General features: G+C 31.0%; 2 protein-coding genes across 3 annotated transcripts; both read left to right on the top strand.

Moving 5' to 3' along the window:
- The first annotated feature begins 2,593 nt into the window (after positions 1–2,593).
- On the top strand, positions 2,594–6,222 carry LOC100799931 (probable inactive purple acid phosphatase 2-like). Its single transcript, NM_001254329.1, has 2 exons — positions 2,594–3,298; positions 4,939–6,222. The coding sequence occupies exons 1-2, from the start codon at positions 2,594–2,596 to the stop codon at positions 6,220–6,222; spliced, it is 1,989 nt and encodes a 662-aa protein (NP_001241258.1).
- An 873-nt stretch (positions 6,223–7,095) lies between these two features.
- Positions 7,096–17,142, top strand: LOC100818065 (alpha-1,4 glucan phosphorylase L-2 isozyme, chloroplastic/amyloplastic). Of its 2 annotated transcripts, XM_006605481.3 has the most exons (16): positions 7,098–7,478; positions 8,232–8,461; positions 8,553–8,654; positions 9,087–9,263; positions 9,436–9,711; positions 9,934–10,205; positions 10,750–10,867; positions 11,003–11,446; positions 11,566–11,718; positions 12,213–12,341; positions 13,257–13,493; positions 13,886–13,962; positions 14,119–14,305; positions 14,911–15,111; positions 15,653–15,787; positions 16,673–17,142. In XM_006605481.3, exons 1-15 carry the CDS (start codon positions 7,262–7,264, stop codon positions 15,767–15,769), a joined length of 2,937 nt encoding a protein of 978 aa, XP_006605544.1. In that variant the 5' UTR covers positions 7,098–7,261; the 3' UTR covers positions 15,770–15,787; positions 16,673–17,142. The 2 variants fall into 2 exon arrangements, with proteins under 2 accessions (XP_006605545.1, XP_006605544.1); XM_006605482.4 differs by lacking the exon at positions 16,673–17,142 and having other exon boundaries at positions 7,096–7,478; positions 8,256–8,461; positions 15,653–16,038.
- Positions 17,143–24,088: the final 6,946 nt, after the last annotated feature.

Below are 24,088 nucleotides of genomic sequence, written 5' to 3'. Positions count from 1 at the left end.
TCTTACCGCAAGATCGTCTTTGTATCCTAATGACAAAAATCATGACGTGTTTGCACCTTAACAATACAAAGACGGGTCTATGGACAAGACCGTCTTTGTATTTTAAATCGCCAAATCACGTGGCTGCCACGTTAAACTACTAACAATACAAAGACGATCTCACCACACCACCGTCTTTGTATAATCGTCGGCCCACTCACGTGTTTGCCATGTGTAACCATTAACGATACAAAGACGGTTTTCACCACAAAATCATCTTTGTAAGTTAGTCACGTAAATACAAATTGTCATGTCAACTGCATGTTTACGACGGTTAGTGGCAAATGACGTCATTCTCATGCTCTTAATTACGAACATGCCATCGCCTCACCTTCTAAGACGATTGTTCGTTGAATCCCCGACGTAGAATGTTGTTTTTGTAGTAGTGTATGCATCCTAATACCAATGATAATTATAAGAACAAACAATGACACTATAAGAATTAAATGAGTAATTAAACTTAATTTTTTTATTCACGCATATATATTAAGTGGGTCCATTCCACGGTAGTTGTGCTTTGCTTCTACAAATGTTGGTTCAATTTTTTAAGTTGAAATTATGTAAACAAAAAATTAGTTTAATAGTCATCACAATAAAAAATAATTTTACATTATCAATTAATCACGAATTATTATTTATATGAATTTTAAAAAAATTAACAAACTTACCGTATTATTATCTTTGTTAAGTAAAATTTCCTTAAGGATAGAAGTGTTATGTTTGGACAAAGTTAATTTTGACAAAACAAAATACTTAGAGGAAGATTTTTGTCAAAACTAGCATGTGGATTGCCTATTATGTTAATTTTGTCGAACTATGTTTTCTATTAGAGATGGTCGAAAGCAAATAAGAAAATTTTACTAAGTTGTGTGAGAAGTCTTCTTTCGATAAAAGTTAGTGGCAATGATCACTTATGCACATGCTTTTAGAATTTTGAAACCTCCAGCAAGACTTTCAAAATTCAAAAGGAAGCAGTTGTAGTGGTTTTTCATAGAAGACACCACGAAACAAGAGATTCAATTTCTATAAATAAGAGATAGAAAGTTAATAAACCATTGTAATCTATAAATAAGAGATTCAATTTCTATTTGTCTTCAAATTCAATTATTATCACTTAAATCTTCATACATCATTCACATAACACACATGTGACTATTGGTTCAAAGATGATAGTATTTATATTTGTTCCACTTTTAATTAATTTTTTATTTGATTTTTCTTTCAATCCTTTAACTATTTTTAATGTCTATTTCTTTTTCGAATTTTACTTTTTTTTCAATTTCTGTTCTAATTACAATCTAAAACAAACTACTTTTAACTACTATAGTGAATATTATTATCAAAATTATAATTATTATTTTTATCAACATATAAACAATTTTCTTAAGTTGAAAATTATAGTTGTTTATTTTAAAAAAAAAAAACTTACAATTAAACTATGAAATCTATTTCTCATGATAAAAAATAAAAAAAAAAAACTTACAATTAAACTATGAAATCTATTTCTCATGATAAAAAAAATTGATAAGTTAATTAATGAAATCTAGCATGAAAATATAGTTATCTTGATTATAACTTATCTAAAATACTTTTACAATTTTGACGATATATATATATATATATATAATAATAATAATAATTTATAACTAAATGATGTTATAAAATTATTTTTAAATATTTGTGTATCATTTTTTAGCAAATTATTAAATCAAATTAATAAAATTAAGAAAATTGACCCAAGATATATGATTTGGTTTAATTTTTATAAAGTTGTAATATTCACTAACAAATAATAAAAGTGACTATTTACTTGCATGTAAATTAATAAACCACTGACTTAAAATAATTACTGTATGACATAGACTGGGTTAAAATATATTTTAAAATTTTATTTTTTAAGTAGCTCATGCTTCTTGGTCCCATTGATTATTGAGATTTTATCATTTTTTGTATGACATAGACGGTAAAAAAATCTCAGGAAATTCAACAGGAAGAAACGAGCCGCAGTGTCGCGTAAGCAAAAGAAGATAGAATATGCCATTTAAAATGCGAAAACGATACTCTTTCTCTCTCTCTTTTTAATAATTTTATTTTAGTTTGTTTTCAAAAAATAAAAATTTAAATTTTAGTCTAATTGTAAAAGAAAAGTACGACAAACAAGTAAATTTATGTTTTTTTTCTTAATTTTTTTAGGTATTTATTATAATGGTATGCTTGAAAGATTAAAAAGAAAAAAACTATAAATATTACATTATATTTTAAATAAATAATAATTTTTTAAAGCGCTCACAAATTGATGTGTCATATAAAATAGATGGACAGAAGTTATGGAATTAGATAGAATTATGACACTTTTTTAATTTTTGACAAATTTAAATTTTCGAATTTATCAACACACTAGAGTTAAAAACGATTATTTATTATTTTATTTCACATCCCATGCCCTTATCAAAGGAATGAATCAATAATCAAACATTCATGATTCAACAATGAAGAATTGATTCAATTCATAGTCTCAATCTTCCAAATTTATCACAGATCCAAATCCACCACCATGATTCCCGATCTACCCCTCCCCTTCCTCTTCTCCTTATTCATCATCTTCTTCCACCTCGCTGAATCCAAACCCTCCCTCACCGCCACGCCAACCACCCTCCCAGCCTCCGGCGCCACCGTCAATCTCCGCTGGTCCGGCATCCCTTCCCCCTCCGACCTCGACTTCCTCGCCATCTATTCCCCTCCGACCTCCCCGCACGACAACTTCATCGGATACCTCTTCCTCTCGCAGTCCGCCACGTGGCGCACCGGCTCCGGCAACCTCTCCCTCCCCCTCGTCGACCTCCGCTCCAACTACTCGTTCCGCATCTTCAGCTGGACCCGCGCCGAGATCAACCCCAAGCGCCAGGACCACGATCACAACCCTCTCCCGGTCACACGCCACCTCCTCGCGTTTTCGGAGGAGGTCTCCTTCGCCCCTCACCGTGGGCCCCAACAGATCCACCTGGCGTTCGTTGGGGCCCACGGCAAGGAGGAGGATATGCGCGTGATGTACATCACGCGCGATCCGAGAGAGACCTACGTAAGGTACGGGGAGAGGGAGGATAAGCTTGATGGGATTGCGGTCGCACGTGTGGAGAGGTACGAGAGGGAGCACATGTGCGACGCGCCTGCCAACACGAGTGTTGGGTGGAGGGACCCTGGGTTTATCCACGACGCCGTTCTCATAGGTTTGAAGAAGGGACAGAGGTATTATTACAAGGTAATAATGACTAATAACGTTCTTTTATTACATATTAAGTTTTGAAAAAAAAAATCTTATAATCAAGATCAAAGGGAGTAGGTAGTTGTTAGTTTTTATTTTTTGTTGAGAAGCTAGAGACACGCCCTCATACACTTTTTTAAACACACCCTCTAATGAAGGTAGTAATTGGAACCTGCTACTGTTATTGGAATAAACCATCAAATTTTTTTTTTTGAAAGCATTATTCTCTCTCCTAAAGTAATGAAATTAGGATTTATTTGAATACAATTTTATTTATCCGTGAGATTTACTGACCTAAATTCCCGTGGTTATTTAGATACAAGCTACTTGAAGAACTTGTGAAAATATACAACTTATTAGAACTTTTTATATAAGTAGTTTTTAAAGTATTAGAATAGTTGTTCAAGTATTGAAACAATCCTTCAAATTAGTCTCTCAGCGTTAGTAAAAATATATCAATGTAGAGAATAAACTGACGGATTTTTAATATCTTAGGGACTACTTATAAAACTTCATTACTTTAAGATTATTTAGGAAATAAAATAATACTTTAGGGACAAATTGTTGGTTTACTCTATCTATTCGGGATTTTGTTCTAAGGCTTATTAATGTTGGTCGCTAAATGTGGTAAAATTATGGTCCTGAGTGTTGGTTATTTTGGCTCTGAGGCTGATCAATGCTACTCTAGTGTGTCTTGTGGGGTTACATTAAGTGGCATGCTGCTTAGGTGCTACATTTGGCACTAATGGGTGTGTCAAGCTGGCATTTGAAAGGGCTTATTTATGTGAAAGTGGTTTTAGACCTTTTAATAAGCTCTTGATTTGTTTTAAAGAGTTTATTGCATCATAAGTGTACACATATACTGTATACTGTATTCAATAGGATTTAATGACTTTACTCAGTGGTCCTGTTTATTAATGTGATGTATGGAAGTTTGCGTAAGAACATTTCACACTATTAACAAATATAAATTGAAGAATAAATGCACCAGTTATGTAGAGATTTTTTGCACCGTTATCTAATCATAAATGGACAGTTATGTGTGACAGGTTTATTACTAGTAACTTTTATAATAACTTCCAGTTTATTGATTAATCTTTGTATGCTGACTCTGTAAAAAATTTATGTTATTAGCCAATAAGAAATCATAGTAGGCATGAATTTTGACGTAATTATTCAATAAGTTTATTATACCTGGCAATTTCTAATTTCTAATTGGTTGACATTGTAAAAACCCTTTACACTCTCAATGCATATACTATTTTCTCTAAAAGTTATATATGATTTCTTATTTATTGACATTGTAAAAACTTTACATTGACCATGCATGCCTATTAAACTCGAACTAAATTCTATTTTAAAAATCTTATTAAAATGTGTCAGTAAGTTTCATGGTTACACAGGTGAATAAGTTTTCATTTTGATAAAAGAATGTTGAATAAGAGTTTAATTAAGCCCAAACCCAAATATTTGCTAATGCCCAAGTCAGGGTTTAATTTTGCTTTTGTCAGGACTAATTTGTCTGGTGTTAATCAATTTCTGGAACAAAATTGTTTCTTTGCTCCAAAACAGTGAGACCTTATGAATGGAGAAATGTTGAGATATTAACTGTTTAAATCTAATTTAATATGTACCAGGTTGGAAATGATAACGGAGGTTGGAGTGCAACTCAAAGTTTTGTGTCGAGGAATAGTGATTCAGACGAAACAATAGCTTTCCTGTTTGGTGACATGGGAACAGCTGTACCATACAATACGTTTCTGCGAACGCAGGATGAAAGCATATCAACCATGAAGTGGATCCTCCGTGATGTTGAAGCTCTAGGCGACACGCCAGCCTTTGTGTCGCACATTGGAGACATTAGTTATGCAAGAGGTTATTCCTGGTTGTGGGACCATTTTTTCGCCCAGATTGAACCTGTTGCCTCCCAAGTGGCATACCATGTTTGCATTGGCAATCATGAGTATGACTGGCCTTTGCAGCCATGGAAACCTGATTGGGCCAGTTATGGAAAAGATGGGGGTGGTGAGTGTGGTGTGCCTTACAGTTTAAGGTTTAACATGCCCGGAAACTCTTCAGAACTCACTGGAAATGCTGCAGCCCCACCAACTAGGAATCTTTATTACTCATTTGATATGGGAGCAGTACACTTTGTGTATATTTCCACGGAGACCAATTTTGTTCCTGGGAGCAAACAGTACGACTTCTTGAAGCATGATTTGGAATCGGTTAACAGGAGCAAGACTCCTTTTGTGGTGGTGCAAGGGCACAGGCCCATGTACACTACCAGCCATGAAAATAGGGATGCTGCTTTAAGAGGAAAGATGCTTGAGCACTTGGAACCTCTGTTGGTGAATAACAATGTGACACTTGCCCTTTGGGGTCATGTTCATAGATACGAGAGATTTTGTCCACTGAATAACTTCACTTGTGGTGTTAATGCGGGTCACAATGCAGGGGACAAAAAAGGATATACTGTTCACATTGTGATCGGCATGGCAGGGCAAGACTGGCAACCTGTCTGGGAACCAAGGCCAGACCATCCCGATGATCCAATCTTTCCACAGCCAAAATGGTCTCTGTACCGCGGAGGCGAGTTTGGGTACACAAGACTCGTCGCTACAAAGCAGAAGCTCGTGCTTTCTTATGTGGGAAACCATGACGGTGAGGTGCATGATCAGTTGGAAATTCTGGCATCTGGGGAAGTTGTCAGTGGTGACGGAGGCTGTAGTATTGCTGATGCTAATTCTAAAGCTGGAAATGTGATTGTGGAATCCACATTGTCTTGGTATGTCAAGGGAGGAAGTGTGCTGCTGCTTGGTGCATTCATGGGTTACGTTTTTGGTTACGTTACAAGTGCAAGGAAGAAGTCTGAGGTGCCAGAGAGCAATTGGACTCCGGTGAAGACTGAGGAAACTTGAACTGTAGAGGAAACTTGAACTGTATATTACAGTTACTGTTTACCAAATTTTCAAGTAGGTCATGAAGGTTCACAGAAAAGAAAAACAAGATGGCATGAAGGTTTTGAATTGTGAGATTTCCACTCGTTTTTGTTTGATTAAGACACCTAAGCTGTCACCTCATATACTTGAGGACTTATCTTTGTATATATGCATTTTTTTTTCTTGCTTAATTATTTCTTTTAAGGCATTTCATATAGGAACTTGTGTTGTTGTACATTATTCAAGGTAATATGATCTGTTGGATGAGACCATACACTATTGTAACAAAGAAAAAAAAGTGTTAGATTTGATTGTACTATTGATACACAAACTTTGATGTCGCAATAGGAATTACCCAATTTGATCATTAAATTTTGTATGTCAGTCCTTTTTTATACACAAACTTAGAAGGGAGAGATGGTTGTTACTCTTCAAAGTCAAGCAAACCTCTGGTTTCAATGAACAAACAACATTCTTAAACGTAACTCATCAATTTTTGAAATTATTCTAGATTCAAATTCGAATCATGTGTTTATTATGGGCCAATAGCACTGAAAGTAGAAATATTACGTTTCGGTGCAAGTGGCCATATTCAGACAAGAAACCAGCGTGCTGTATCATATGCAGACAAAAATTGCTAAAATAATCAAATTGTGTAAGGCAGAAACCCAGAAAATATCTGAGGGGTGATTCGGTCATCAACTAGTTTCATGGACATGCAGTTCAATCATGATTATTCTTGATCACGAAAGGAAAAAGGAGGACCAACCAACCAGTGTCACAAAAAAAGGAATGGGGATAGTGACACCCCAATATTTTGGCTCGTGCTCAAAATGAGATATTAAATGAAGATAAGAAGACAAACACAAAGACACATACACACTTCCTCTTTCACTCATTTTTCTTTTCTTCTCCCTTCACAAGTCAAAGCAACATTACATAAATATTATTTCTGTTCTGTGTGTTACTATTTCGGTATTTCCTCTGAGACACACTGATTGAATAAAAACTTGCAGCAATGGCTGCTCTACCCTTCTCAACAACCTGCAGGCATTCCAACTCACCTTTACATCACAATTCAAAAACAAGCTTCATAGGTTTCAGCCAAAGAAACAATATTTGGCAGTTGTTTGTCATCACAAAGTCAAATTCCAGACGGGCAATAAGAAAGCTCTGCGTGAAGAATGTCACCAGCGATAAGAAGCAGGAACTGGAAGAACCACTCAATGAACAAGGTCTCTTGCCTGCATTTTCTATTACTTTGTCACTCTATTTCTTTCAGTCACTTCTTTTTGTTCTAATATATAATTCAAAAAATTCATGTTTATAATTCATTTTCAGTTAGCCTTGTAAGAGTGTCATTTTTGGGAAAAAATTTCTGGGTCTATTTGATTGTTAGTGCATCGTTGTTTTTAGGCCATGGCCATGTTCAAGCATATATTGAGTTAAACTGTCAATGGACATAATAGCTGATCCAAATAGTGGCTTAGTGTGACTTTTCTACCCAATTTGATGTTTGGTGGATGAAATGCACTACCAAAGTACTGAGAACATAAAAGACATATATCACCATATTTTTTAAGTTTAAATTCTATAGACATTATATTATAGTTTTGTTGAAGATGATGCATCATAAGATATATAGGACTGGTCCTGGATAATTAATGTGCTGCTGATACTCTATTCTCCTAGTCATTTCATGCTAACCAAGTTTCTTTGAGTCTTAATGGAATTAGTGGTAAAATCTCATGTTAGATGAACATGTTCGGTGTTTTTTTATTTGGTTAATCACACTAGCAACTCCTTTAATCAATATCACAGCCAATATAGCAGTGTCCACTTGGACCATGCTCCAGATTTTGTCCCATCTTTATGTTTTTATTGAACTAATAATATGAGATTTATTAGCCATACAGTCTCAACATTGTTTTTATTTTTCCAGTAAATAAGGACCTAATTAATAATTCTTTCTTTAATAACACTTGCAGACACTTTCAATGAATTTGTACCAGATTCTGCATCTATTGCTTCAAGCATCAAATTCCATGCCGAGTTCACCAGCCCTTTTTCTCCAGAGAAGTTTGAGCTCAATAAGGCTTTCTTTGCAACGGCAGAGAGTGTTCGTGATTCCCTCATCATAAATTGGAATGCAACAAATGACTACTATGAAAGGATGAACGTTAAGCAAGCTTATTATATGTCTATGGAGTATCTACAGGTTCATATTGAGTTTTCTTTATTGCGACAGAGATCATTTTTATTCCAAATGATTACTAATATTAATTACTATTTTTTTCCTAATTGTGAAGGGTAGGGCATTGCTAAATGCAATTGGGAATTTACAGCTCTCAGGTCCTTATGCTGAGGCTCTTAGAAAGCTGGGTCACAATTTAGAGGATGTGGCTAATAAGGTTTCTTCATATTACAATTTTCTTCTCTTGTTAGAAACTATGAAGTGATATAATTTTTGTTTATCAGTTAGGACTAATGCTTCTGTGTCCATTTCACAAAATTGTTATCTGTATCTTGAGGATTTCAGCTCTTATTACTCACTGTATCTTTAATAACTACTAATAACCCTTGCTTTCTCAAGTCAATAAAAATAGTTTCATATTTGATTCCCAAGATCATTAAAAGATTTTCTTTTTAAGAACATTGTTAAGAAATAATCAATCAAGTTTGGAAGTAAAAAGCATTTATCTTTTGTGGAAACAAACTCCTAAAGGACTAAGAAAAACTGCAGAAGAACCACATAACCCTTCAGGAATGACAGTTTTATGGACATACTGTCGATAATTTAATGAAGCCTATTTAAATGCTAATTCATGTGCTATCCTCCACAGGAGCCGGATGCTGCCCTTGGGAATGGGGGATTAGGTCGGCTTGCTTCTTGCTTTCTGGACTCCTTGGCAACCTTGAATTACCCTGCATGGGGATATGGACTTAGATACAAGTATGGTTTATTCAAACAACACATAACAAAGGATGGACAAGTGGAAGTTGCTGAAAACTGGCTTGAGGTATTATTTATATTCATTGATTCAAAGTTAATGGCATGACGTCGCTTTTCATATTAGGGTAGGCATGCATTGTTCTATAATTGTTCTATTACTATTTTGGGAGATTTGGAAGGCTATCTTAGTAAGTTAAGAGTTCTTATGTTGATTCTCTGACTGAAGTGTCTCTATGCAGATGGGAAATCCCTGGGAAATTCTGAAAAATGATGTCTCTTATCCAGTTAAATTCTATGGAGAAGTTATTTCAGGGCCAAATGGAAGTAAACAGTGGGTTGGTGGAGAAAATATATTGGCTGTTGCTTATGATGTTCCAATACCTGGATACAAAACTAGAACCACTATAAACCTGCGGTTATGGTCCACTAAAGTTTCACCAGAAGAATTTGATTTGCAAGCTTATAATTCTGGAGATCATGCCAAAGCATATGCTGTTATGAAAAATGCAGAGAAGGTCTGTGGAACTTATTTTTTTCCCTTTAACCTTTAGAATACTTTAACTATTGGTATGAACAAGAGCTTATTTTCTTCTTGTTACAAATTGTACTTGCACCTCCATTTCATCTCCTAATAATCAGTTAAGTTTATTTGCATTAACAGTAACACTAAATTCAGAAGACTGTCTGCATAAATCACAAATGATGCTCATTTTTTTAGAATGTTATATTGCAATCAGATCTGCTACGTTCTGTACCCTGGTGATGAATCAATAGATGGAAAGACTCTGCGACTGAAGCAACAATACACACTATGCTCTGCTTCTCTCCAGGACATCTTTGCACGCTTTGAAAGGAGATTGGGAAAGAGAGTAAATTGGGACACTCTCCCAGATAAAGTGGTGGTGCAAATGAATGATACTCACCCAACTCTCTGCATTCCTGAGATAATTAGGATATTGGTGGATGTCAAGGGTTTAAGTTGGGAGAAAGCCTGGAATATTACTAAGAGGTGCTTCCTTTTTGCAAAATCTGTGTATTCACGTTATATTTAAAAGATATAAAACCACTGTCGAGATTTCAGCTAATAGCTTAGGCTTTTAGTATAGTTGTTCATAAAATGCTACTAGAGCCTCATAGTTCAATTCTTTCCAATAATTAAGTTGAATTTCGGCACAAGGCAAAATCACTTAGTCCATGCTTTAAGCCCAAAGGGCTCTTCCTAAGGGGTAGTGCTGCTTTTAGGAGAAGTGGTGTTTAAAAATATTATTTACTTGTAAGGGTTAGTGAGCTTGTCTTGTTCTAAAGTTTCCAGTTTTCTTTTTAGTTCCTGGATACAAGTTTGTTAACAAGACTGCTTCTGCTACATTGCCCAATTCCCAATGTGCCAACTTACACAAATAAACTAGGTTCCTATTTTCAAAATTCGCAGCCTCTCAATAATAACATTTCTAACACATTGAGTGATTTTTTGATTCACTTTCCAATGTAAGTTGTAACCACTAGTTTGATTTTTAAACATTGTTTGATCCATCTTTTATTGAATCTTCTATTAGAACGGTTGCTTACACAAATCACACAATTCTACCGGAGGCACTAGAGAAATGGAGTTTGACTCTTCTTCAGGATTTGCTTCCTCGACACATGGAAATAATACGAAAGATAGATGAGGAGGTAATGTTAAACATATGTGGCTTTGATTTTCAGATAGTCATGTTCTTGACTTCTTGGTTCATACACCCATTCACATGTCATTATTTATGAAATCTTATCTTATTTAATGTTATGCATGTTTGCTTTGTTATCCAGTTGATAAATGAAATCATTTCTGAGTATGGGATAGATGATCTGGACTTATTCCAACAAAGGCTTAAAAAAATGAGAATACTAGAAAATATCGAGTTGCCTAACTCAGTGATGGAGCTGCTTAGCATTACAGAAGAGACTCCAGCTGTTGATCCTGTGAAGGAAATTGATGTTGATGATACTGATGTAAAGGCAACTGAAAAAGAAGATGGTGATGATGATGATGACTATGAAGTAGTAGAAGAGGAACAAGAAGAAGATAATGAAGAACCATCTGTCGAAGAGGATACTAGCAATAAAATAGAACTGAAATTCAAAGTTGATCCAAAGCTACCAATGATGGTTCGCATGGCTAATCTATGTGTTGTTGGTGGGTTTTCTGTAAATGGGGTAGCTGAGATTCATAGCAAGATTGTAAAGGAGGAAGTTTTTGATGAATTTTACAAGGTAGTAATACCAGCAGATTCTTTTTCTGCTTTCAAGGACAATTACTTTCTTGGGATCTCTGCATTTACATCCAAAAAAATAAAATGCTCATCAAATTTCTTTATCATAACTTTTGACAGTTGTGGCCTGAGAAATTCCAGAATAAAACAAATGGGGTGACTCCTAGAAGATGGATCCGTTTCTGCAATCCTGATCTTAGTAAAATCATAACCAAGTGGATTGGAACAGAAGACTGGGTGACAGATCTTGAGAAATTGGCTATACTTCGCAAGGTAAATGAATTTAAAATAATATTTGAATTAGATAAGTTGTAGGTGACATGATTTAACTTCCACAGTTGGATAATGAATATATGTGCATGACTTATCATATATATATATATATAACTTTATTGTGTCAGCAAGCAAAATAGGTGATTTATTAGTCAGTGCACAAATTTTTTACGCAAAATCTCTATGGTATTTTTGTTCTTATTCAAATTATGAGACTTTAGATATTGGGAGGAAGATATAAAAGAGAGTGAAACACTAACTGATAATAAGAGAATGAAACAATGTGTTGATAAGTTCATACTTCATGGAACCTAGAACACTAACCCTTATTTATACTAATCATAATCCTGAGGGGAGGAAATGTGGTGACTAATCCTAAGAGATAATGAGGAAATAGGGAAAGTAATCTAAGAGGATAACGTAAGATGTGGAAAGATATTTTTCTATATTCTAACAGTTCTATATTTTTTTTATTAATGATTTTTATTCAACAGTTTGCAGATAATGAGGATCTACAGCTAGAGTGGATAGAAGCAAAAAGAAGAAACAAGATTAGGGTTGCATCATTTCTCAAAGAGAAAACCGGTTATGTTGTCAATCCAAATGCAATGTTTGATGTACAGGTTGGTTTTCTGTCACCAACCACTTCATTTCTTTCTTCCACTGTTTTAGTTAACATTTCTATAGAAGGACTGGAGTGCATTTTTTCATCTTGATCAAGGAATGAATGGTTCTTAGTTCTTCCTTGATACTTCAGTAAATCTATAAAAGGAACTTCAGGAATGGAGTTTTGATATTAACTAACTCAACTGAAAGTAGTTACATCTCTAGTATTTATACTAGAGCTAAACAGCTGTTACAATTAACAGTAGTAACTGTCAACTAACCTAAGGTTAGTTTAGTTAACTGACACAACTAACATAACTAACAGTAGTTAAACAGAAAAGGGAGTAATTCTACTCTTCTACTCTAATAATCTAAAACAACTCAAGCATGCCTAATTCATTAAGGTGTTTGCCTTTGATAGTTGTATAGATTTAGTATTCCTTGCAACGGTTGGGCAGTAGGATCACAGACTCAGTCATCTTCATCTCTGTTGTCATAGAAACTCATTTAATTTGATAGGGTCTCATTATTTGCCGCATAAGAGAAGGGACTCAACCCTGTAATATTAGCTAAAATGTCCTGTGCCGGAAAATAACATCAACCTTTGGTGAGAGATTATTACATAGTTTAACAGTGTTGCAATTAGTGATCTAAATTTTGCTTTAAAGTTAGTCTAAGAGCATGGATTCAGTTTTCTGTGATTCAATTTTTTATTGGCTAAATGTAATGATTTTGGTGTATGTCAATTTTTTATCATTAACAAAATAAAATAAATCACATACACATCAAAATCCAATCTGTCAGCTCAATAGAAAAAACCTCTTAGCATAAAATCCTACTTAGGAAAATGGGATAACAATTAAGATTCCAATAGCATGTTTTTTCCGCACTCAATTAATGGTTAGAGAAAGATCTGATGTATTCATTTTCAGGTGAAACGCATTCATGAATACAAACGACAGTTATTGAATATCTTGGGAATTGTTTATCGCTACAAAAAGATGAAAGAATTGAGTGCTGAGGAAAGGAAAGATATGTTTGTTCCTCGAGTTTGTATTTTTGGGGGAAAAGCATTTGCAACATATGTTCAAGCCAAGCGGATAGTAAAATTCATCACAGATGTGGGAGCTACAATCAACAGTGATCCAGAGATTGGCGATCTTTTGAAGGTATATTTTCAACTTGGAGGATAGACATTTAAACATATTATTTAGACAAAAGTAATTATGGACAAAAGTAATTAACAACATGTTATTTAAATGTCCCAAGGATTTGGTTCAAGTCTAAATAATATTACAAGAATCATTAAGTTAAATAATTAAATTTCCCATACAAATATGGACAAAAGTAATTAACAACATGCTGATACTTCAGACTGATAATATGTATACAGCAATCCCACCTCTACAAAACCACAAGTATAGGATGCTGGCCAATAATTTTCTGGTTGTTGGTTACTCCAAGTCTACAAGGAAAAGCTAAAATAATTAAGGCAAAGGGTGTTAAGCTAGCCTCTTCTTTCTAAGAAGTATGACTAATCTTAGTTGGTCTTAATCTGTAGGTTGTATTTGTTCCTGATTACAATGTCAGTGTTGCTGAAATGCTAATTCCTGGCAGTGAGTCGTCCCAGCACATCAGGTACTTTCCTTAATTAGCAAACATTTTATTTAAAAATATTTTAAGGTTTACAATCAAATTGGTTGGTTTTGTATTCTTGTAATTCATTTTTATATGGCTGATATTGTAATCGATGTTATCAGTGTTTGTTTCTGACATTTCTCTTTGTGTGTTTAGCACGGCTGGGATGGAAGCCAGTGGAACAAGCAACATGAAATTTGCAATGAATGGATGCATAGTTATTGGAACTCTTGATGGAGCTAATGTTGAAATAAGAGAAGAGGTTGGAGAAGATAACTTCTTTCTTTTTGGTGCGCGAGCTCAAGAAATTGTCGGGCTACGGAAAGAAAGAGTTGAGGGAAAGGTAAATTTGAAAAGAAACAAGACTACATGATTCATCATTCAATTCTTTCCTTAATTTTCCTTTCATGTTTTTCTTTCATAAGCATTGGCTCTAAAAAAGCTTGAACAAGTTCATGAGGAGGCTCATGTTCTTCTAATTCATGATGCATTTCAAAATAGCGTATTGGTATGGTTTTAAACAACAAAATATATACTCCCTTTTTCTCTATTTATAAGACATAGTTTTGCAATTTTGTTGTCCCTTTTTATAATATTTCATTTAAAGTGTATTGTGCATTAATTATTTCTTTACTAAAATGTTCCGAATTGTCTCTTTCTCTCTCCTATCGAGATTGGAGAAGATGAATATGCTCCCAATAATATTAAAGACAAATTTGGAAAAATATTATACTAACAGACAAATTTAATGCCTAAATTTAACCAATTTCTTAAAAAGCATAAATTAGTTAATGTTTTATAAATAAGGACGGAGGGAGTATAATCTAATGATTGAAAATTTAATAAAATTCGGCTTCTATAGATCCTTAAGGACATTATTATTTTGGTCCAAACCAGTGGAATTATCATAATCTCAATGTTGTATGGTCTATTCCAAAATCTGTGCAGTTTGTACCAGATCCACGGTTTGAAGAAGTAAAGGCATATGTAAGAAGTGGTGTTTTTGGCCCTTACAATTACGAAGAATTGATGGGGTCCTTGGAAGGGAATGAAGGCTATGGTCGTGCTGATTATTTCCTTGTTGGCAAGGACTTCCCTAGCTACCTGGAGTGCCAAGAAGAAGTTGACAAGGCTTATCATGATCAAAAAGTAAATGTTATCTCTCTACTCAGGAACAAAACATACATTTTCATATGAACTTTCCTTTCAAATTTAATGCTTGAGTGGAGCACCTTTCACGGAGAAAACAACACCAGCAAATGTCCAAGTCTATTAGCCTGAATTTCTAATCCACATGATAAATGAAATAATACTCATTTGATGAGAAATGCTAGCAATAACACACTCTAAAACACTTTATTGTTGACCAAAATTTATTCAAAGTCATAAACATTTGTGATTCTCACATTTTATTTAATGAGTCTTTTTTTTAATTTAGTAGTTTTGAATAAACTTTAACCAACAATAGAATCTTTGTTAGAAATAATGTTAAAGAATATATATGTAACACCCCCTCTTCATTTGCCACATTTCTAAATTACGATTTATTCTGCTAACGAAAACTAATATTCTTTTAGTTGCATTACAAAAACTAACATTCTAACAATTAACATTTGCCGATAAAAAAATATATATCAACCATGTCATGTGGCTCATGTATTGATTTAAAATTTGAATGATGTGGATGCAGAGATGGACAAAAATGTCAATCTTGAACACAGCTGGTTCATTCAAATTCAGCAGTGACCGGACCATTCATGAATATGCTAGAGATATATGGAGAATTGAACCCGTTGAATTGGCTTGAAAAGTTACTCACAAGCTGGTGAGTTTTTGGCATATTCAGCTTTTCATGTCCCTCAAAATAAAACTTCGCGAGGGCTTGCAACTTTGAGAACTAGTTGAATTAATTCTCTTTTAAATCACCTAGCCTGTTGAATATAAAGTATACAAGTGAACCTCCTTAGTTATTCTGGGAGTGTTAATTTATTTTCATTCATTTTGTTGTACGTGTAAGAAAAGTTCAAGTAAAATTAAACCTCCGATTAATCAAATAAAATTGAAACTCTTATCCCACTTCACCCAAAACCAGTTTGTGCAATTTTACATGCAGACTTCTGTATACACGAATTATATTTCAGTTTTCTCTTAACTTGTCATGAATATTGCGGCACACCATATGCATTTCTGTTTAACTAACAATTCTTCTGTTATTTTTTAAATGAAAATAATTAATATTTATTAGATAAGTATGAAAACACAATTGACGGTAGCAGCAATTCCTTATTTTTTTTATATACTAAAATTAGTGTACATGTTTTTAATTAAGAACGGTCAATCACTCAATACTTAATATTTGAAGATTAATCACTGCATAATCTTTTATGTAATTAAATAACCACTTGTGTAATAAGATTAAACACTCACCGTGGGCAGCACTTAGTACAAACAAATTTTGTCATTTCATAAGCCATGAATGCCTAAGTGATTTTTTTTATCAGGAGAAATAAAAAATAAATATTAAGAGATTTACAATCATCTATGTACATTATTCAGTCAAGTGAACTAAACTTTCTTGGTATCTAAGTTAAGTTTATTTATTTATTTTGTTTCTCAAATTATTATTCCAATCCATTAGTGGGGATATTAATTTCTCAAAAATACTATGAGTTGCTCTCTCTCACCCGAAGACACATTGAATCGTGTGCAGAATTTGATGCATATTACATTCAAGAGTCTAAGCATAAAAGGATTTACTCCTCGAGATCACCATCTTCTGTATCCCAATATGTTAGAGACTATGCTGCCTAGCTTACATTAGAGAAAAGAAAGTTGTGTATGTTGAAGACATTAATTGTTGAAGGACTTGAGAATAAGTAGCTTTGGAAAACAAAGTAGTTGAAGTTGCTCCCGTGTGATCATTCAACTACCATATGTTAATGCATGCATTGCATCCTTTGTTGCTAGCTTGTGTTCTATGTAGAATAAGTAGAGTGGTACTTTATAGAATTAGAATGGAATTTCTATGTTGTGTCACAGTTGTAATAAAGAAAAGGAAAATGTAATGTATTAGGGAAACTTTATGATTTCTATGATGAATGTTAAAAGTGTGCCAAATAAATTGAAAGGCTTATTTTGTTTTAATTCTGAAATATATATGATTTCATTTAGAAAGTTGTTGAAATTGTTTTAGTAAATTTTAATGTTGCTTAAGTACTTGTTTTAGTGAATTTATTTGTAACTTAAACAGTAACCTGAGCAAATTTGTACCTGCAAGTGACACGAATTCGTCAAATTGAAATGCTTATGATGTTTGGAGAAATTGCAAACATGTGTACATTGTGCGAGAAAGAATGGATTGATGGCTTGATACTATTATTTTCTTTTAACTGTTTTATTTAATACTTAAATTATACACATAAGTTTAGATTAATTTATATTTGAGAAAACAAGTTAGTTGAAAGTTAAAAATTTCAAGTTGAAAAATTAATTTAAAGTATAAGCGTTCGATAAAATTAATGGTTAAAAAATATAAAATGATAAAAATAAATATATTTATATTCTACTATTTTATGTTACATTTTTTCATGTTAAGTATTTTATAATTAATCTTATGTTCTTTATTAAAATATTTTTAATTAAGTTTAAAATAATGTAAGAAAATACATTTAAGTGGATATTATACTTTTATTATGTGAATTAGTGTAATAGTTAATGTAAATCAACTAATATAAGATTATTCAAAAAATAACAGATAATATATAGTGTTGAAATAATAAATTAAAATTATAAATGGTATAATGATTAAAATAAATAATGTAACATAAAAAATATAAAATATAATAAAAAAAAATGTATCGTTTTAAGGAAAAATAAAAAAATAGAAGTTAATATTTAAAAAAATGCTACTTCAAATAGTATTTTAAAAAATATTAAAAATTACTGAAAATTTATTAAAAAAATATTTACCAAATAATCAAATAAGTTTTTCATTAAAAAAATTATAAACTAGTTTAAATATATTGTTCAACATAGTCTTAGTTTTATAAAAATTGATTTTAATTGAAAATGTGTTTCAGCAGAAATAATTTATGTTTAAATATTTATATCAAAAACCAATTAATGTGTAAAATCAGAACTGTTTGCCTGATATTCCGAATCTCCAACTAAAACAAATAATGCTAGTAGTCTCGTTCAATCTAGTGGCCAGACTTGATTCAAAGAAAAAGTAGCCAATCAAGACTTGAAACAAAATTAGGTGAGTATGTTTAGTTTGACATTTAAACCATTCAAAAGCTTGTTGCCATTCAAAATTTGTCCCACGCAATTTTAAACAGAACAATTTATTGCTTAATCTTAGAAGTGCCAATTTATTGCTTTTGAACAAAAATAAAATGAAAAAATGGTTAGGCACTAATAATATATATAAAGAATCATCCGATTATAATTCATCTGATAAAATAATTATTTTAAAATAATTTAAACAATAATTTATGATTAAATGATAATATAAAATTGTCCATATATAAACATTAAATTCAAATAAAATTATGTTTGATATTCTAAAAATATCGTATAATATTTAAATAAGTAAAGTACAATATTTTTTTAATTTAATTTGATGTACTGCCCATATAAAAACATTTCTCACTAGTACTAATGAAATTGTCTATGCGACCAACTATATAAGATGAATAATATAACAATAAATCTCTGGATGGCAGTATAACTTTTTTTATACAGCTATTACATCTGTTCTGGAATATTTTATTTTATGGTATAATAAAGATTCAATGACTTGTTCTTATTCTTATTAGAGCCTAAGAGTAAAGACAAAAAAAAAAGGGTTTTATCAAAAAATAAAATAAAGACAAAAAAGGGTATAAAAATTCTAAAATTAGTCTTTGGAAGGTAAACATTATTCTATTTCCAACCTCTTCACTCTAACTCATACTAATTTGAGTGAGAGAATTCTTACAATAATATCTCCTCGGACGTGGAATACAGAAGATCGACCACTGTAAAAAGCCCAGCTCATTCCCTGAGAATCACAAGGTAGTAAGTACATAATTGCTTATCTCCTTTAGAACTAACCGAACAACATCAAAATTATATTATACATTGTTCAAAATGAACTTAAATTTTAAAATCAATTATTTCAACATAAACATTATGTAATTTAACTTAAAGATAAATTATACTTTTTTAAAGAAAAATAGAGTATACATTTAGAAATACTTTTCATCAGCATTATCCTAACAAATATTGATAATGTTAAAATCAATTTTTCATAAAAAAAAAATAGGTTATACATTGATACTATAAAATAATTTTATATTATTATCCCATCATGATTAATTATATAATAAGATAGTTAATTTTATAATAAATATTTTAAAAATTATACCAATAATGATTTATAATTTAAAGACAATCTAAGATTATTTTACTCAGGAACCATTAAATTCTTTTCATGTAAATATTTCTAAACATAAACCAATTCTACGTTTTTAAAAAAGAAGTGAAAAAGGCAATTTACTCCAACATAATTTCCACTAATTTAAAACAATTACGAAAAATTAAGTTGATTCTAAATTAGTTAACACATGGTTAAGGATTGGGACAACTTTGATTGAATATTGAGACCATGTAGATACCATTTCTCTCCCTATACCCAAACAATTAAAAAAGAAAATCCAATGTCCCACATATTGTCTTGCTGAAAGCACCCAGAGAGAGCATAGTCACCATCACCAAAGCACTCAGAGAGGGACCAGGTGTGGGCATAACTCTGAATACTGAATGCTTAAAATCTATCTGACCAGATTGGCCCAGATGAATTTATATTATTTTTCACTTTCTATCTAAACCCTTTTCCACCTTTATATATATATATATATTATTAATTGATGAATAGAATAGCATGGATTTATGATATTCAACTGAATTAAATCTATTTGATTTATTTCAAAATTATATAAATAAATAAATGTTCTAGTCAGCTAGCACCTGCTTCTTTATTAGTTAACTTTCATTAAAATATAAGATTAAATTAGTGGTAAAAAATATATACAAAATCCAATTCTTTTCAATAACAAAAACTAACATTGTTCTTAAAAAAAACAAAAAAGTTAACTTTCGTTACACCTTTTTCCCAGATATCTCCATGATGATTCTTTTACCCCAATTCCCACACTGTCGAAGGTGCATCATACATGCACGACCATCCAGTTACCAGCATTTTTCACAGCACAAACGACACTAAATTAATCCATATACAAGTAACATAGCTGACAGTGAAAAGGAGAGAAAATAGTAAAATTGGAAAAATTCACATTCACCAGTAGTTGTACCTTACCTGCATCATTAAAAGCAAGTACATCCATGTGTGCCTCTTGCTTCCATGAGACAATAACACTGACACTCAGATAATGCTTCTTTTCCACAAATGAAGTGTAAATCAACACACCCATTTAACGCTTTTTTAGTTTAATTTATATATATTGCGCATTTTTAAACAAAATTCTAATAAAAAATATGTAATTATTGTCACAATGTATTAATCAATAAAATGACAGTGATACAATAATTGAATATTATCCGATTGCTTTGTAAAATTGTTAACTATGGCTTACAATATACAGAAACAGTTGTTATGATCCCAAAGCCAAACTTGACTTCTGAATTTGTCATGATCACTAGTCAAAATTAAAGAAAATACAAATTGTGATTCCATTTTAAACTGGCCGGCCACAGCAATCTCAACAATCTTTTTGTCTCAGCAAAAACGAAGACAGAAAAGTTGCCTGCTTAGCAGTTACTTTATGTGTAAAAGAGACAACATCTGTTCCCTGATCACTAAGCATGATGACACTAAACCTCTCAGTCCATTACCAACTTATTGAAATAAGCAGTGACTCTTCAGTTTTAATTCTCCGAGGCACTCTTTTTCTCTGGTTTTGTTTTCCTTTTATTCTTTCATTTCAAAAAATTACACATTATAAGGGATAAAATAAAAATAACTGTTTGATTCTTAATCAGGGTTGTCCCTGCCATAACATAGCTCAGACCATTGCTTTAAGCTACTAAAATTAAAAGTATTTAGCATTAGTATTTATATGATAACTTTTAGGTTAAATAGCACTTTTGTCTTTCAATGTGTAATTCGTAGATGTAAATTTAATCACTCAAAGTGTAAAAAGTGTGATAAATATGTCCTGTCATTAACTTCCTTCCGTTATCGTTAGTAAAATAACCTACATGACATAGAGGGACAAATTTATCACTGAAATGATTGTCAACCTAGATTGTCAGCATACAGGCATATTTGTCATAATATTTTTTTGACTTTTCGGTTTCCCACTCCGCTGACAAATGCATCCTGAAAGATGAAAATACAAAATTTAATTCTTGAAAGTATAAAAAATGCGACAAATATACCCAGACGTGAATAATATATTGTGACTAATTATTATTATTATTATTATTATTATTATTATTATTATTATTATTATTATTATTATTATTATTATGGGTTTATAATTTACTACTCCTATTTGTTTAATATTTATGCAATATATTTTTAATTTTTTTTAATATATATATATATATATATATATATATATATATATTTTTATTATTTTGATTTTCTTGTCAAACCTTAATCTTTGTTGTGAAAAAAAAACTTTATCTTATATCTCATATTTAGATTGAAAATAATATATCAAGAATTTTGAGTAGAAAAAATACAACCGGTCACAGAACCAAATTTATTTATTTATTTTAAAAAAGAGAATTTAATCAAATTTTTTTTAAAAAAAAAAATCTCACAAAATTTAAACTAGATAAAGCTAAAGTGAAATTATAACTCTTTTTTCTTAATCAATAATATATATATATATATATATATATATATATATATATATATATATATAAATGCACACCTCAAATATAAAAGGTTTTCATTTTTTTAAAATGGTAACTCAATTTTTTTACATCATAATTACCATTTAAAAAAATGAAAGCCTTTTATTTATTGAAATTTTTTATTTTTTCAATTAATTATTAATTTTTATTACGTACCCTATCATAGTATGTCAAATGGAATGTAAGGTCACTACAGTCCCTAAATCAAGAAGAGATACAACTATATGTCGTATAGGCAAAGAATAAACATCTGTATTAATATTTTTTTTTTGTTTTAAAGTTAACATCTATATTAGTTTGAGTATTATTGTATTTTTTAATTAAATTTATTTGGATTCTTTATTTGTTAGTAATTGTTTTCATTTCATTTATACTATGTATAATAAATGTTGTCTCGAATGGAAGCACATAAGATTTATCCAAGGAATTCTTTCATATTTGAGGTATATATATATATATATATATATATATATATATATATATATATATATATATATATATATTTGATTAAGAAAAAAACTTATAATTTTACTTTAGTTTTATCTAGTTTAAATTTTTTGAGATTTGTTTTTTATTAAAAAAAAATAGTTGATTAAAATCTCTTTTTAAAATAAATAAATAAATAAATTTGGTCCCTTGACCGGTTGTGTTTTTTCTACTCAAAATTCTTGACATATTAGTTTCAATCTAAATATGAGGTATAAGATAAAAAAATTTAGAAGCAAAGATTAAGATTTGAGAAAGAAATCAAAATAATAAAAATATATATATTAAAAGAAAATTTAAAAAATATTATATAAATATTAAACGAATAAGAACAGTAAATTATAAACACATAATAATAATAATAATATTAATAATAATAATAATATTAATAATATTATGACAAATATGCCCCTATGCTGGCAATCCATGTTGACAAATTTGTCACTCCATATCACGTAGGCTATTTTACTAACGGTAACATAAGGACGTTAACGGCAGGATATATTTGTTGCACTTTTTATACTTTGAGGGATTAAATTTTATATTTTCATATTTTAGGGACACATTTGTCAGCGAATTATATATTGAGGGACAAAAGTGATTATTTACCCTAACTTTTATTATTATTTACTTAAAGTTATTTAGTATTAATATTTATGTAATTTTATTATTATTTATTGTAATATGTTATAACTAAGGTATATTTTTTCCTTACTGAATAAGGTTCGAACCTTACTTGAAGAGAAATCATTTTTATTTTTTGTGAAATCCTTAATTTTTATTTTTATTTTTGTTACTTTCATGAGTTTTGAAAAGATCTCATCTTAAAATTCAGTTTAGGCCTAAAAATATGTTAGGTTGACTCTGTTTTTAACTTTGAAGAAATCTTTGTAACTTTACCATGTTCATGAAAAATTTAGAAGAAATAACTTTTGAAAAAGTTGACACAAAAACTAATTTTAACGCATGTACGCAGTTTGATTTATTTTACATTTCTTATAAATGCTTGTTAAAAAATTAATTTAAAATAACTGAATCCTCTCTTAAACTCCATTCATTGTGCCGAAAAGAGAAGAAAAATAAAAGAAAATTTTTAAAATTTGATATAAATCTCACTCTTTTGTATTTTATTTTAATTCAAAATTTTTATTTCATATTTACTTTTTTCATTTATTTTTTATTTATCAAATAATATAATTTTTATCTGTAAAAATTAAATATAATATTAAAAAAATTTAATATATATATATATATATATATATATATATATATATATATATATATATATATATATATTCTATTCAATCAATTAAATCTTAATTATTGCTCAATTAATCTGTTTGCAGAAGTCATTAGTTATTGCTCCATTAATCTTTTTGCAAGTCCTAGTGTTACCTTTTTATTGTAATGATTCCACAGACCTTAGTGCAGTTCTGTCTTGAGCCCACATGAGATGAGAGCAAGAGCTAAGTTACTACTATAATACCAGTGGTCCTCTCGTACACCCCATCGGATAAAAGAATTAAATAGGGAACAACACATATAGTAATTGGCACGAAGCAAAAGGCATACCAATTCTACTGCTATTTTAATTACGTGTTGGACATGTACACATGGAGCTATCATAAAGTTTTGCGACCTTACAACTACTTCAACCCACAATTTTGTCTCCAACAATAAAAGATAAAATGCGGTTTAGATAATTAATGATGAT

Source organism: Glycine max, chromosome 20 (assembly GCF_000004515.6).
Source record: "Glycine max cultivar Williams 82 chromosome 20, Glycine_max_v4.0, whole genome shotgun sequence".
In the NCBI taxonomy this organism is placed as follows: Eukaryota; Viridiplantae; Streptophyta; class Magnoliopsida; order Fabales; family Fabaceae; genus Glycine; species Glycine max.
The sequence above is the reverse complement of the archived record's forward strand: the minus strand, read 5'-3'. Positions and strand labels throughout refer to the sequence as shown.

Excerpts from the sequence above, each read along its gene's own strand:
- LOC100818065 (XM_006605481.3), top strand. The coding sequence starts at position 7,262 with ATGGCTGCTCTACCCTTCTCAACAACCTGCAGGCATTCCAACTCACCT. Across the intron at positions 8,655-9,086 it reads TAGAGGATGTGGCTAATAAG|GAGCCGGATGCTGCCCTTGG; the intron begins GTTTCTTCATAT and ends TATCCTCCACAG. Across the intron at positions 9,264-9,435 it reads TTGCTGAAAACTGGCTTGAG|ATGGGAAATCCCTGGGAAAT; the intron begins GTATTATTTATA and ends GTCTCTATGCAG.
- LOC100799931 (NM_001254329.1), top strand. The coding sequence starts at position 2,594 with ATGATTCCCGATCTACCCCTCCCCTTCCTCTTCTCCTTATTCATCATC. Across the intron at positions 3,299-4,938 it reads GACAGAGGTATTATTACAAG|GTTGGAAATGATAACGGAGG; the intron begins GTAATAATGACT and ends AATATGTACCAG.